The sequence below is a fragment of the Tinamus guttatus genome, unplaced genomic scaffold, assembly GCF_059628265.1.
Source record: "Tinamus guttatus ecotype Peru unplaced genomic scaffold, ASM5962826v1 Tinamus_guttatus_pri_ptg001360l, whole genome shotgun sequence".
In the NCBI taxonomy this organism is placed as follows: domain Eukaryota; kingdom Metazoa; phylum Chordata; class Aves; order Tinamiformes; family Tinamidae; genus Tinamus; species Tinamus guttatus.
In genome coordinates this window covers 14,488-29,191 of record NW_028289894.1, presented here as the reverse complement: position 1 = coordinate 29,191, position 14,704 = coordinate 14,488, and the positions used below count along the sequence as shown (strand labels likewise).

At 52.1% G+C, this 14,704-nt stretch overlaps 4 pseudogenes and 1 gene segment (V, D, J or C); 3 read left to right on the top strand and 2 right to left on the bottom strand.

The window, feature by feature from the left end:
- The first annotated feature begins 8,021 nt into the window (after positions 1-8,021).
- LOC148590428 (Ig heavy chain V region 914 pseudogene) lies at positions 8,022-8,387 on the top strand (annotated as a pseudogene).
- Positions 8,388-8,755: 368 nt separating this feature from the next.
- LOC148590427 (Ig heavy chain V region 914 pseudogene) lies at positions 8,756-9,108 on the top strand (annotated as a pseudogene).
- Positions 9,109-10,940: 1,832 nt separating this feature from the next.
- Positions 10,941-11,456, top strand: LOC148590426 (Ig heavy chain V region 914-like). The segment is given in 2 exon segments: positions 10,941-11,003; positions 11,092-11,456. Coding segments are annotated over 2 exon segments (420 nt in total).
- Positions 11,457-12,453: 997 nt separating this feature from the next.
- Positions 12,454-13,168, bottom strand: LOC148590425 (immunoglobulin heavy variable 3-21 pseudogene; annotated as a pseudogene).
- A 564-nt stretch (positions 13,169-13,732) lies between these two features.
- On the bottom strand, positions 13,733-14,128 carry LOC148590424 (Ig heavy chain V region 914 pseudogene; annotated as a pseudogene).
- Between the last annotated feature and the right edge of the window lie 576 nt (positions 14,129-14,704).

The window sequence follows — 14,704 nt, the reverse complement described above, 5'->3', positions numbered from 1 at the left end:
CACAGGGAAAGAGGGATGGATACGGGAATCCCGAAGGGAAACAGGGACGGACACGGGAATCCCGAAGGGAAACAGGGACGGATCCGGGAATCCCATAGGGAAGCAGGGACGGATCCGGGAATCCCGCACGGACAGAGGGGGGATCCCGTGTCCGTCCCGCTCCCGCTCCCGATCCCGATGGGATCCCGTGTCCGTCCCGCTCCCGCTCCCGCTCCCAATGGGATCCCGTGTCCGTCCCCACCTCCCGGCTCCGCCATGGCCGGTCCCGCGGCGGCTCCGGCTCCGGCTCCGGGAGGAAGAGGAGGAGACGACGCGGGCCGATGACGTCACCGGGGGGAGAGGGGGGTCCCTGGGCGATGATGTCATCAAGCGATGACGTCATCAAGCGGGGGGGGGGGGTATTTTCCGGGGAGGGCTGTGTTTTTGGCGGGAAAGAGCCCCAAATTGCGATTTTTGGAAGCAAAAAAAGCCCCGAAGTCCCCCAAAATGTGTCCCCACCCCCCCAATGAAATCCCACCCTTGTTTTCCCCTTCCCAGGGGGCAAAAAGCCCCGAATCCCCCCCAAAATCCCTCCCGAATGCCCCAAAATCCCGCCCGCAAACCCCACATTTTTCCCGCGAGGAAAAGGCGGAAAAGGGTTAATTTAGAAATTCAGTTTTTAAAGGCACGAGCGGCTCCGCCGGCACCTGTTGCACCCAGATTTTCCCTCTTTTTGCCCTAAATTTCGTTGCAAAACTTTGTTTTTCTTTCAAAACGAGTATTTTTTGCATTTTTCTTCTTTTTTACGCATTAAAAAATACACACGGGAATGTGCTGAAAGGGCAGAATTTGGGTTTTCGGCCCCAAAAAGGGACCCCGGCGCCACAAAAGGCGCCCGGGCGCGGGGCGAATGCTGATGAGAAAAGCACAAAAAGCAGGAAAAAACGGGCGGAAAAGGGCGGAAAAAGGAGCTTTTCAGCTCAGCTGCTCCCAGAGGGGGTTGGCAGCCCCAAATGGGGAAAAACGGGGGGAAAAAGGGATTAAAAAGGTCCCCGATACATATGTATATATATATATTTCAATATGTAACAGTAAATGTGAAGATTTAATAATATTAATAGAAAAAGCGAAGAAAAATAGGTTAAAAAAGCAAAATGAAGCATGGGGAAAAGGGGAGAAATTCCCCCAGAAATGGGGCTTTTAAAGGGGTTTTGGGGTGTTTTGGGAAGGGGGGAAGCTCTGCTCTGTTGGAACTGGCAAAATAAAGCAGGATTTTGGGAAAAAATAAGCGGAAGGGGTCTTTTTTTTGAGACAGAAAGTGCAAATATGGGGTTTTCTGCCCTCTTCTCCCTTGAATTTCCCTTTTTGGCCCCATTTCTTCCCCTTTTCCCCCCACTTCTGCCCCATTTTTTGCCTATTTCTTCTCATTTCCCTCATTTCTGTCCCCCATTTTCTGCATTTCTTCCTGTTTTCCCCATTTCTACCCCCTTTCCCCCCCTTTTGCCCCCTTTTTCCCCCATTTCTGCCCCCTTTGGGGCCTTTTCCCCCCTTTTCCCCATTTCTCTTTTCCCCCCTCATTTCTTCCCCCTTCTCCCCATTTCTTCTCCCTTTCCCCACATTTCTGCTCCCCTTTTCCTCATTCTCCCCAAGTTTTGTCCCCTTTTCCCCATTTCTTTCCCCTTTCTCCCATTTCTGCTCACTTTTCCCCATTTCCCCCATTTCTGCTCACTTTTCCCGATTTCTTCCCCCTTTCCCCCATTTCTGCCTCCTTTCCCCCCATTTCTTCCCACATTTCCCTCATTCCTTCCCCTTTCACTCATTTCTCCACATTTTTCGCCTATTTCTGCCCATTTCCCCCCCTTTCCCCTCTCCCCCCCGCGGTTGCTATGGAAAAACCGCGGGTCGTTAAGGACGGGAGCACTTCCGCCCCCCCCCCCCGCGCGCGGTCCTGCGCATGCGCCAAAGCCGGGTTGGGCGGGGGGGAGCGGCCCTCGGGAGGGCCACGCCCCCTCCCGCCTCCGCCCGACCAATCAGCGCCGAGGCGGCGGGCGTTGCTAGGCAGATTAGGAAGACGGGGAGAGCCCATTGCCCCCCATTCCGGCCCATTATGGCCCATTATGGCCCAGAATGGCCCAGAATGGCCCAGAATGGCCCATTGCCACCCCAGTATGGCTCAGTATGGCCCAGTATGGCCCAGTGCCCCTCAGCTTGGCCTCAGGTGCCTCTCTGTATGATCCAGAGCCCCCCACTATGGCCCAGTGTGGCCCAGTATGGCCCAGTATCCCCAGTATGGCCCAGTATCCCCCAGAATGGCCCAGTATGGCCCAGAATGGACCATTGCCACCCCGGTATAGCCCAATATGGCCAAGTGCCCCTCAACATGGCATCAGATGCCTCCCAAAATGGCCCAGTATGGACCAGTGCCCCCCAGTATGGCCCAGTATCCCCCAGAATGGCCCATTGCCACCCTACTATGGCCCAGTATGGCCCAATATGGCCCAGTGCCCCTCAGCTTGGCCTCAGGTGCCTCTCAGTATGATCCAGAGCCCCCCAGTATGGCCCAGTATGGCCCAGTGTGGCCCAATATGGCCCAGTGCCCCTTAACATGGCATCGGATGTCTCCCAAATTGGCCCAGTATGGCCCAATATGGCCCAGTATGGCCCAATATGGCCCAGTATGGCCCAGTGCCCCCTGCTATGGCCCAGTGCAGCCCAGTATGGCCCAATGCACCTCAACGTGGCCTCAGGTGCCCCCCAGTATAGCCCGGTGCCCCCCAGTATGGCCCAGTATGGCCCAGAATGGCCCAGTGCCCCCCAGTGTGGCCCAGTATGGCCCAGTATGGCCCAGTGCCCCCCAGCATGATCCAGTGCCCCCCAATATGGACCAGTGCCCCCCAGTATGGCCCAGTATCCCCCAGAATGACCCATTGCCACCCTAGTATGGCCCAGTATGGCCCAATATGGCCTGGTGCCCCCCGCTATGGCCCGGTGCGGCCCAGTATGGCCCAGTATGGCCCAATATGGCCCAGTGTGGCCCAGTGCCCCTTAACATGGCATCAGATGCCTCCCAAAAGGGCCCAGTATGGCCCAGTGCCCCCCAGTATGGCCCAGTATGGCCCAGAATGGCCCATTGCCACCCTAGTATGGCCCAGTATGGCCCAATATGTCCCAATATGTCCCAATATGGCCCAGTATCCTCCAGAATGGCCTATTGCTACCCTATTATGGCCCAATATGGCCCAGTATGGCCCAATATGGCCCAGTGCCTCCCAGTACATAGAGAAATTAATAATACCTATGTAATATAATTATATATATTATATATAACGCATAAAGGCAACGTACAACCACATAACCTGCCCTTAAACCCCAATTTTCTCCTTTTTTCACCCCAAAACCCCTCGATTTCTGGGCATAACCAAGGCGGCCCCTCCCCTTGCCCAAAATCGCCCCGATTTGGCCCATTTTGGGCCCGGCAGATGCGAGTTTTGCTTTCGCCTTCGGGCGAGGAAAAGGGGAAGCGGCGCCGCAAAAAATATGTTTTGGGGCCAAAAGCGGAAAAAAAAATAATCGCTATTTTTAGGTCTTTAAAGGCCCGCAAGCAAATTCCGGGCGCCAGGTGCTCGGTTCAATTTTGGCACCGATTTGGTGCCCGATAATGTGTTTTTCATTAAATTATAGACACATCTGAGGAAAACAGCCCAAAATGCAATATTTTCTCTTTGCCGAATGCGACATTTTGGGTTTTTGTAATATTTTCTTTGCCAAATGCAACGTTTTTCTCCTGGCAATATTTTCATTTTGCAGCATTTTCTCCTTTGCCAAAAGCGACGTTTTCTTTTTGCAACCTTTTCCCTTTTTGCAATATTTTCTATTTGCAACTTTTTGGCCAATTCCTCCACAAATCCCGGGGCAAAACAGGTTGAATTGGGGCCATTCGGCTCTTCTTTAATACTAATATATATATATATATATATATGGGGAAAAGCATTCAATAATCCCAGAATTAGCAATTCATTTTGCAATAATTTTCCCAGAAATCCGGGCATTGCTTTGAGAAGAGCTTTAATTTTGGGTGCAAAAAAGCTGCAATTTTGTGTCTGCATTATTATCATTATTATCATTATTATTATTATTATTAATTTCGCTGCTATTTAATTTTGCAAGCGGATGGAGGGGGCTAAAATTGACGGTTTGGGACCAGAAATGAGTCAGGGGGATTTTGACCAATTCATATTTTCTTTGGAAAAAGCCCCATTTTGGGCCGTATTCCGGGAAAAGGAGCCGCTGCAGCCGTTTCCCACAACCGGCACCTGCGAATGGGGGCGACCAAGGAAAATCATTGCGAAAAGAGAGAGAAACGGTAAAATTATCGAAAAAGGGACCCCAAGGAGGGGATTTGGCTTCTATTTTTGCTTTATCTTATTTTTTATCTTATTTTAGTCTTCAGTTCTAGTCTTTTATTCCATTCTATTTCTTTCTATCTCATTTCATTTCATTTCATTTCATTTCATTTCATTTCATTTCATTTCATTCCATTTCACTTCAGTGTATTTTATTTTATTTCATTTCATTTCATTTCATTTCATTTCATTTCATTTCATTTCATTTCAATTTCATTTCATTTCATTCAATTTCACTTCAGTCTATTTTATCTTATTTTATTCCATTTCATTTCACTCTATTTTACTTTATTTCATTTTATTCCATTTCATTTCATTTATTCCATTTCATTTCATTTATTTCATTCCATTTCATTCCATTTCACTTCAGTCTATTTTATTTTATTTTATTTTATTTTATTTTATTTTATTTTATTTTATTTTATTTTACTTCATTTCATATTTCATTCCATTTCATTTCATTCCATTTCACTTTATTTTATTTTATTTCATTTTATTTTATTTCATTTCATTTCATTTCATTTCATTTCATTTTATTCCATTTCACTTCAGTGTATTTTATTTTATTTTATTTTATTTTATTTTATTTTATTTTATTTTATTTTATTTTATTTTATTTTACTTCATTTCATATTTCATTCCATTTCATTTCATTCCATTTCACTTTATTTTATTTTATTTTATTTTATTTTATTTTATTTTATTTTATTTTATTTCATTTCATTTCATTTCATTTCATTTCATTTCATTTCATTTCATTTCGCTCCATTTCGCTCCATTTCGCTCCATTTTACCTCATTTCCCCTCCTTTTAGCTCCTATTTTTCGCACCCGTCCCCGCGCACCGAAACAACCCGGTTTCAGCCCTATTTTAAAGGGGTCCCAGGCCAAAACAGCTGCCGTTTCCCGCTCCGAGTTCCCAGAAAGCCCAAAATTTGAATTCAGGTGGCGGGAGGCAGAAACAACAACACAAATATATTTTTGCACCGTGTTTCAGGGCTAAAAAAGTCAAGTTTGGGTCCGCTTGGTTGCACTCTATGTTCTTCTATTTGTTTTTCCAATTTTAGTGCTGTTTATTTACACTTGTTCTGTGATTTATTCACAACTCGATTGCAATCTATGTGCCCATTTATTACAGCTTTATTGCTATTTATTTGCCACTTTATTGCAATTTATCTGCCAGTTTATTGCAATTTATCTGCCACTTTATTGCAATTTATTTGCCAATTTACTGCTATTTATTGCAACTTTATTGCAATTTATTTGCCACTTTATTGCAATCTATTTGCCACTTTACTGCAATTTATTTGCCAGTTTACTGCAATTTATCTGCCACTTTATTGCAATTTATTTGCCACTTTACTGCAATGTATTTAGCAATTTAATTGCGATTTATTGGAAACTTCCTTGCAATTTATCGGAAACTCTATTGCAATTTATCTGCCTCTCTGAAATTTATTTTTGAATTTATTTCGGAATTTATTTTTTGAAATATGTTTGCAATTTTATGGCCGGTTTGGAGGCTGAATCGCAGCATCCACGGGCACCGTTTTGGGGCCGAAACGCCGTTTCTCGCCTGTGGCAGCTGCCGCTTTCGGGAGCCTTCGGGCCCGTTTGCATAACGAGAGCTGAAACCGAGAGGGCGAAAAATACGAAAAAATCAAAGTTCCCGGCCCAAAATCCCCTCCTGGCACCTGCGCTTGGAGCAGCCGGTGCCAATCTGCAACGTGGGGGCAAAAAACAAGGCCCGGAGGAGCGAGGCCGGGTGGGAAACACCGGCCAAGGGCACTTGGGGCCTGTGTGGCCACCAGGAGATGGGGATGAGGCCGGAATGGGAGGAAATGGCCCCAAAATGGTCCCGGAAGGGGGAAGGAAGAGCCATAGAGGGCCAAAATGGGCCTCGACCTCCAGCCTTGAGGCCACCGTAGAGACCATGGAGGCCTGGAGGGGCTTGAGGAGGCCAAGGGTGGGTTGAGCGAGGGGAGGATGGGGCTGGAGTGGCCTATGAGGCCTCCGGGATGGGGACATAGAGGGGCCCGGCCACCATTGAGCTTCGGGCAACGCGGCCTCCGCCTCGGCCTCCTCGTCCTCCTCGCCGGGTAGGGCGACAATGAGGGGGGACCTGCGGATGGCACCGAAATGACGCTGATTCCGTGTCCTCTCCTTCCCCACATGGAGCTGGTCCAGTCCAGGGGCGGCCTCCATCCATGGTTGAGGATGTCCATGAGTTGCTCAAGGAGGTTAAGAGAGCTCCACCAATGACATTGGCCAATGGGGTCTGCACAAAGACCACAACCACTGTCAAAACGTTTGGCGCAGTAGTAGGTGGCCGCTGTGAAACGCCACTTTTCTGCTCCTCATTGCCACTTGTTTTGCTCCAAAATGCCGCTTTTCCCTCCAAAATGTCACTTTTCTGCTTTTTAATGCCCCCTTCCCACTCAAAAACACCACTTTTTCACTCAGAAATGCCCCTTTTTCACTCCAACGGGCTCTATTCTCGATCCAAAACGCCTTTCCACTCCAAAATGTCTCTTTTCCTCTCCAACATGGTAATTTTTCACTCAAAAGTGCAGCTTTTCTGCTCAAAAAGCCACTTTTTCACTCAGAAATGCCCTTTTCGCTCCAACAGGTGGTATTCTCACTAAAAATTGCCACTTTTCAACCCAAAATATCCCTTTTCCTCTCTAAAATGGCTGTTTTTCACTCAAAAATGCTGCTTTCTCACTCAGAAATGCCACCTTTTCACTCCAAAGTGCTTCTTCTTTCTCCAAAATGACCCTTTTTCACTCAAAAATCCCACTTTTCTGCTCCCAAGTGTCTCTTTTCACTCAGAAATGCCACTTTTCACTCAGAAATGACACTTTTTCAGTCAGAAATAGCTCCAACAGGTGCTATTCTCACTTCTAAATGCTACTTTTTCACTGCAAAACGATACTTTTCTTGCTCCAAAGCGCCTCTTTTCACTCAAGAATGCCACTTTTTCCCCCCAAAAGGCCACTCTTTCCCTCCGAAATGCAACTTTTCCACTCCAGTAGGTGCTATTCCCCCTCCAAAATGACACTTTTTTCTCAGAAATGTCTCTTTTCCTCTCCAAAATGGCACTTCTACACTCAAAAATACCACATTTCCCTTAAAAATGCCATTTTTTCTCTCCAAAACTCCACTTTTCTTGTTCCTAAGAGCTGCTTTTCACTCAGAAATGCCACTTTTTCACTCAGAAATGCCACTTTTTCGCTCAGAAATGCCACTATTTTGCCATAAAAGGCCATTTTTCTTGTTCCTAAGTGCCAATTTTCACTCAGAAATGCCCCTTTTTCACTCCAGAATGCCAATTTGCTTGTTCCTAAGTGCCAGTTCTCACTCAGAAATGGCACCTTTTCACTCCAGAATGCCACTTTTCCTGCTCCAAAGGGCAAATTTTCACTCAGAAATGGCACTTTTTCACTCCAAAACTCCACTTTTTCGCTCAAAAACACCACTCAAAAAAAAAACACCACCCCGTGCCATGTGCTGTAGTGTCCCTGCTTGAGCAGAGCAGATGATCTCGAGAGGCCCCTTCCAACCTCAACCCTTTGGTGACTCTGCAGTTCCCTCCCTGCTCTGCGTCCATGGACCAGGGGCCCTTCTGTGTCCTCTCCTTCCCCACATGGAGCTGGTCCAGTCCGGGGGCGGCCTCCAGGCGCCCGGCGGGAGCCTCCGCCTCTCCTGCAAGGGCTCCGGCTTCACCTTCAGCAGCTCCGCCATGATTTGGATCCGTCAACTGCCTGGGAACGTGCCCGAGTGGGTCGGAATTATTTACAGCGATGGTAGTGGCATCTACTACGGGGATGCGGTGCAGGGCCGCTTCACCATCTCCAGGGACAACGGGCAGAGCAGCGTCTACCTGCAGATGAACAGCCTCAAGGTGGAGGACACGGCCACCTACTACTGCGCCAAAGCTGCTGCTGGTTATGCTTATGCTGCTCGCAGTGACACCGTTGACCAGGTCATTGGTGCCCTCTCCTGATCGCCTTGGAGAGCTCACGGTCATTGGCACCCATGGGCGCAACCAAAGAGGCTGCTGGTCACCACCAGCATAAGCACTCCAAGCACCAGCACTAACACCCCAACCAGTACCAGCAGTAGAACCTTTGCCGCAGTAGTAGGTGGCCGTGTTCTCCACCTTGAGGCTGTTCATCTGCAGGTAGAGGCTGCTCTGCCCGTTGTCCCTGGAGATGGTGAAGCGGCCCTGCACCGCATCCGCGTAGTCGGTGCCACCACCGGTGTCGATATGCGCGACGTATTCGGGCGCCTTCCCGGGCGGTTGACGGAACCAGCCCATGTAGAAGCTGTTGAAGGTGAAGCCGGAGCCCTTGCAGGAGATGAAGGTCCAAGGGGCACATGGAGCTGATCGAGTCTGGTGGAGCCTCCAGGCGCCCGGCGGGAGCCTTGGCCTCTCCTGCAAGGGCTCCGGCTTCGACTTCAGCAGCTTCCCCATGATTTGGATCCATCAACTGCCCGGGAAGGCGTCCGAGTTCGTCGCGGGTATCTACAGCGGTGGTAACACCGACTACGCGGATGCGGTGCAGGGCCGCTTCACCATCTCCAGGGACGAGGGGCAGAGCAGCCTCTACCTGCAGATGAACAGCCTCAAGGTGGAGAACACGGCCACCTACTACTGCGTGAAAAGTGCTAGTGATGGTGGTGTTGGTCCTGATTGGGCTGACGGTGCGAGACCCTTTTGGTAGCCAAGACCCTCATGGGATGTCCCCATGGGCGCTGATGGCCATGGGCTGAGCAAGAAGACCAGGAGTGGCCCAGCAATGACATTGCCCAGTAGGGTCTCTACCAGGAGCACCATAACCACCAGCACTATAACTTTTGGCGCAGTAGTAGGTGGCCGTGTCCTCCACCTTGAGGCTGTTCATCTGCAGGTAGAGGCTGCTCTGCCCGTTGTCCCTGGAGATGGTGAAGCGGCCCTGCACCGCCGACGCGTACCAGGTGCTACCACCACTGGGGTTGATATACGCGACTGGCTCGGGCGCCTTCCCGGGCGGTTGTCGCATCCACCACATGTAGAAGCTGCTGAAGGTGAAGCCGGAGCCCTTGCAGGAGAGGCGGAGGCTCCCGCCGGGCGCCTGGAGGCCGCCCCCTGACTGGACCAGCTCCATGTGCCCCTTGGACCTTCATCTCCTGCAAGGGCTCCAGCTTCACCTACAGCAGCTTTGGCATGAGCTGGTTCCGTCAACCGCCCAGGAAGGGGCTCAAGTGGGTCACGTATATTGACAGCTATGGTGACACCAACTACGCACAATTCCCGGTCCAAAACACCGCTTTTTTGCTCTAGGAGGTGCGATTCCCACTCTAAAAGCTGCTATTCTCACTCAAAAATGCCACTTTTTCAGTTACAAATGCCACTTTTTCACTCCAACAGGTTCTTTTCTTGCTACAAATGCCTCTTTTCACTCCAAAATGTCTCTTTTCTGCTCAAAAATACCACTTTTCCATTCCAAAATGCCTCTTTTCCACTCAGAAACATCACCTTTTCACTCAGAAACAACACCTTTTCACTCCAAAATACCACTTTTCCGCTCCAAAGTGCCACTTTTCACACAAAAATGCAACATTTCTGATCCAAACTGCCACACTCACTCCATCAGGCACTATTCTCACTCCAAAATGCCATTTTCTTGCTCCAAAGTGCCACTTTTCCCACAGAAATGCCACTTTTTCACTACAACAGGCACTATTCTCACTCCCAAAAGCCACTTTTCACTCTTAAATGTCTCCTTTCCTCTCCAAAATGCCACTTATTCACTCTAAAATGTCTCCTTTCCTCTCCAAAATGCCACTTTTCACTCAGAAATACCACCTTTTTCACTCAGAAATGCCAGTTTTCTTGCTCCTAAGTGCCAATTTTCACTCAGAAATGCCCCCTTTTCATTCAGAAATGCCACTTTTTCACTCCAACATGCCACTTTTCTTGTTCTAAAGTGCCACATTTTCCCTCAGAAATGCCACTTTTTTGCTTCCAAATGTCACTTTTCCGCTCAAAAAAGCCCCCTTTTCACTCAGAAATGCCCCTTTTCCACCCCAAAACGAATCACAGAACGTGTCCTCGTGCCCAGGAAGGCCAATGGGATCCTGGCACAGCAACAGGAGCGTTACCAGCAGGTCCAGGGGGGATCCTGCCCCTCTGCTCAGCCCTGCGGAGGCACCTGGAGCACTGGGGGCAGCTCTGGGCTCCCCAGGGCAAGAGGGACCTGGAGCTGCCAGAGAGGGGCCAGCGATGGTGGTGACACCGACTACGCGTCGGCCAAACAAGGTGGTGGTGGTGGTGGACACCCCATTGGAGATCAGGAACGTGATGGGAGGCACCCATGGTTGATGATGGCCTTGAGGTGCTGTAGGCGGTCAAGCGAGCCCCACCAATGCCATTGGCCAACAGGGTCTCCACAAAGAACACCAGCTTTGCAGGAGAGGCCGCTGGGCGAGTTCTACCTGCAGAGGAGCCACCTCAATAGCAGCAACACCCAAGGGCGCCCAATACTTCCTGCCACTAAATGTGTCCGCCCCATCGAAGCCACCATGAGCTCCGGGCAACGCGGCCTCGTCCTCCTCGTCCTCCTGGCCGCCCTGCCGGGTAGGGCGATCGGGGCGGGCGACAAAGAGGGGGGACCCGCGGATGGCACCGAAATGACGCTGATTCCGTGTCCTCTCCTTCCCCGCAGGGCTGCAGGCGGCCGTGGAGCTGGTCGAGTCCGGAGGCGGCCTCCAGGCGCCCGGCGGGAGCCTCCGCCTCTCCTGCAAGGGCTCCGGCTTCACCTTCAGCAGCTTCAGCATGTGGTGGTTCCGACAACCGCCCGGCAAGGCACCCGAGTGGGTCGCGCAGATCAGCACCGGTGGTAGCACCTACTACGCGGATGCGGTGCAGGGCCGCTTCACCATCTCCAGGGACAACGGGCAGAGCAGCGTCTACCTGCAGATGAACAGCCTCAAGGTGGAGGACACGGCCACCTACTACTGCACCAAAGGTTCTACTGCTGGTGCTTGGGCTGCTGCTGGTGCTTGGACTGCTTATGCTGGTAACAACTAGCAGCCTCTTGGGTTGCACCCATGGGTGCCAATTACAATGAGCTCTCCAAGGCCATCAGGAGAGGCCACCAATGTCCTGGTCAATGGTGTCACCGGGAGCACCATAACAACAACCAGCACCAGCATAAGCACCAGCAGCTTTGGCGCAGTAGTAGGTGGCCGTGTCCTCCACCTTGAGGCTGTTCATCTGCAGGTAGAGGCTGCTCTGCCCGTTGTCCCTGGAGATGGTGAAGCGGCCCTTCACCGCATCCGCGTAGTTGGTGTCACCACCATCGCTCTCAATACCCGCAACGTATTCGGGCACCTTCCCGGGTGGTTGACGGAACCAGCCCATGCTGAAGCTGCTGAAGGTGAAGCCTGAGGCCTTACAGGAGATGAAGGTCCAAGGGGCACATGGAGCTGGTCCAGTCCGGAGGCGCCTCCAGGCGCCCGGCGGGAGCCTCCGCCTCTCCTGCAAGGGCTCCGGCTTCACCTTCAGCAGCTTCCCCATGAGCTGGTTCCGACAGCCACCCGGGAAGGCGCCCGAGTGGATCGCGCATATCAGCACCGGTGGTAGCACCTGGTACGCGGATGCGGTGCAGGGCCGCTTCACCATCTCCAGGGACAACGGGCAGAGCAGCCTCTACCTGCAGATGAACAGCCTCAAGGTGGAGGACACGGCCACCTACTACTGCGCCAAACGTGCTGTTGCTGGTGCTGGTTGGAATGCTGATGCTACTTATGACGACACTATCGGTGGCTCTGGGGTCCTCTACACCAAGTTGCAGCTGATGCCACCATGGGATTCGCTGCATCCATGATGGCCATGAGGTCGCCCAGTTGACCAAGAGGGGCCCAGCGAGGACGTCGGCCCATGGCCTCACCAGTAATTGCACCACCAACGTGAGCGCCCTTGGCACAGTAGTGGTTGTCCCCAAGGTGGAGGACACGGCCACCGGCTACCGCGACAAGGGCGGTCACACTAGTGGTGGGTGCAGCGCATCCCATGGTGGCCTCAACTACAACACAGTGTAGAGGACCACAGAGCCACCGGTAGCGTCATAACTACCAGCAGCAGCCCAATAGGTACCAGCTTGTTTGGCGCAGTAGTAGGTGGCCATGTCCTCCACCTTGAGGCTGTTCATCTGCAGGTAGAGGCTGCTCTGCGCGTCGTCCCTGGAGATGGTGAAGCGGCCCTCCACCGCCGACGCGTACTGGGTGTAACCACCATCGCTGCTAATACTCGCGACGTATTCGAGCCCCTTCCCGGGCGGTTGTCGGAACCAGCCCATGTCAAACTCGCTGAAGGTGAAGCCTGAGGCCTTGCAGGAGAGGCGGAGGCTCCCGCCGGGCGCCTGGAGGCCGCCCCCGGACTCGACCAGCTCCACGGCCGCCTGCAGCCCTGCGGGGAAGGAGAGGACACGGAATCAGCGTCATTTCGGTGCCATCCGCGGGTCCCCCCTCTTTGTCCCCTGCCCCGATCGCCCTACCCGGCAGGGCGACCAGGAGGACGAGGAGGACGAGGCCGCGTTGCCCGGAGCTCATGGTGGCTTCGATGGGGCGGACACATTTGGTGGCAGGAGGTATTGGGCGCCCTTGGGTGTCGCTGCTCTTGAGGTGGCTCCTCTGGAGGTCGAACTCACCCAGCGGCCTCTCCCGCAAGGCTGGTGTCACCTCCAGCACCTTCGGCATGATGTGGATGCGGCGACCGCCCGGGAAGGGGCTGGAGAACATGGCGGGTATCAACAGCGATGGTGGAAGCCCCTGGTACATGGGCTACCACCCACATCCACGTAGCCGGTGCTACTACCACTGCTGCTAATATACGCGACTCGCTCTGGGGCCTTCCTGGGCGGTTGTCGGAACCAGCCCATGTTGAAGCTGCTGAAGGTGAAGCCAGAGCCCTTGCAGGAGATGAAGGTCCAAGGGGCACATGGAGCTGGTCGAGTCCGGAGGAGCCTCCAGGCGCCTGGCGGGAGCCTCCGCCTCTCCTGCAAGGGCTCCGGCTTCACCTTCAGCAGCTTCGGCATGTTCTGGTTCCGTCAACCGCCCGGGAAGGCGCCCGAGTGGGTCGCGTATATTAGCAGCAGTGGTAGCACCTACTACGCGGATGCGGTGCAGGGCCGCTTCACCATCTCCAAGGACAACGGGCAGAGCAGCGTCTACCTGCAGATGAACAGCCTCAAGGTGGAGGACACGGCCACCTACTACTGCGCCAAAGGTGCTGATGCTGGTGCTGGTTGTTGTTATGGTGCTCCCAGTGACACCACTGACCAGGTCATTGGTGGCTTCTCTTGATCACCTTGGAGAGCTCATGGTCATCAGCACCCATGGGCGCAACCCAAGAGGCTGCTGGTTGTCACCAGCATAAACACCCCAACCAGCACCAGCAGCAGCAGCATCTTTGCCGCAGTAGTAGGTGGCCGTGTCCTCCACCTTGAGGCTGTTCATCTGCAGGTAGAGGCTGCTCTGCCCGTTGTCCCTGGAGATGGTGAAGCGGCCCTGCACCGCATCCGCGTAGCTGGTGCCACTACCAGTGCTGCTAATATAGGCGACGAACTCGGGCGCCTTCCCGGCCGGTTGACGGAACCACAACATGGCGGAGCTGCTGAAGGTGAAGCCGGAGCCCTTGCAGGAGAGGCGGAGGCTCCCGCCAGGCGCCTGGAGGCCGCCCCCGGACTCGACCAGCTCCATGTGGGGAAGGAGAGGACACGGAAGGGCCCCTGGTCCATGGACACAGAGCAGGGAGGGAACCGCAGAGTCACCAAAGGGTTGAGGTTGGAAGGGGCCTCTCGAGATCATCTGCTCTGCTCAAGCGGGGACACTACAGCACGTGGCATGGGGGGGCCTTTTTTTTGAGTGGTGTTTTTGAGCGGAAAAGTGGAGTTTTGGAGTGAAAAGTTGCCCTTTGGAGCAAGAGATGTGGAGTTATGGAGTGAAAAAGTGGCATTAATGAGTGAAAATGTGGCATTTCTGAGTGAAAAGTGGCACTTAGGAACAAGAAAAGTGGAGTTTTGGAGAGAAAAATGGCATTTTGGTGCAAAAAGGTAGCATTTTGGAAGGGAAATGTGGTATTTTTGAGTGTAGAAGTGCCATTCTGGAGAGTAAAAGAGACATTTCTGAGAGAAAAGTGTCATTTTGGAGGGGGAATAGCACCTGTTGGGAGTGGAAAAGTGGCATTTCTGAGGGAAAAAGAGACATTTTGGGGGAAAAAAGTGGCATTCTTGAGGGAAAAGAGGCATTTTGAAGCAAGAAAAGTGGCACTTTGCA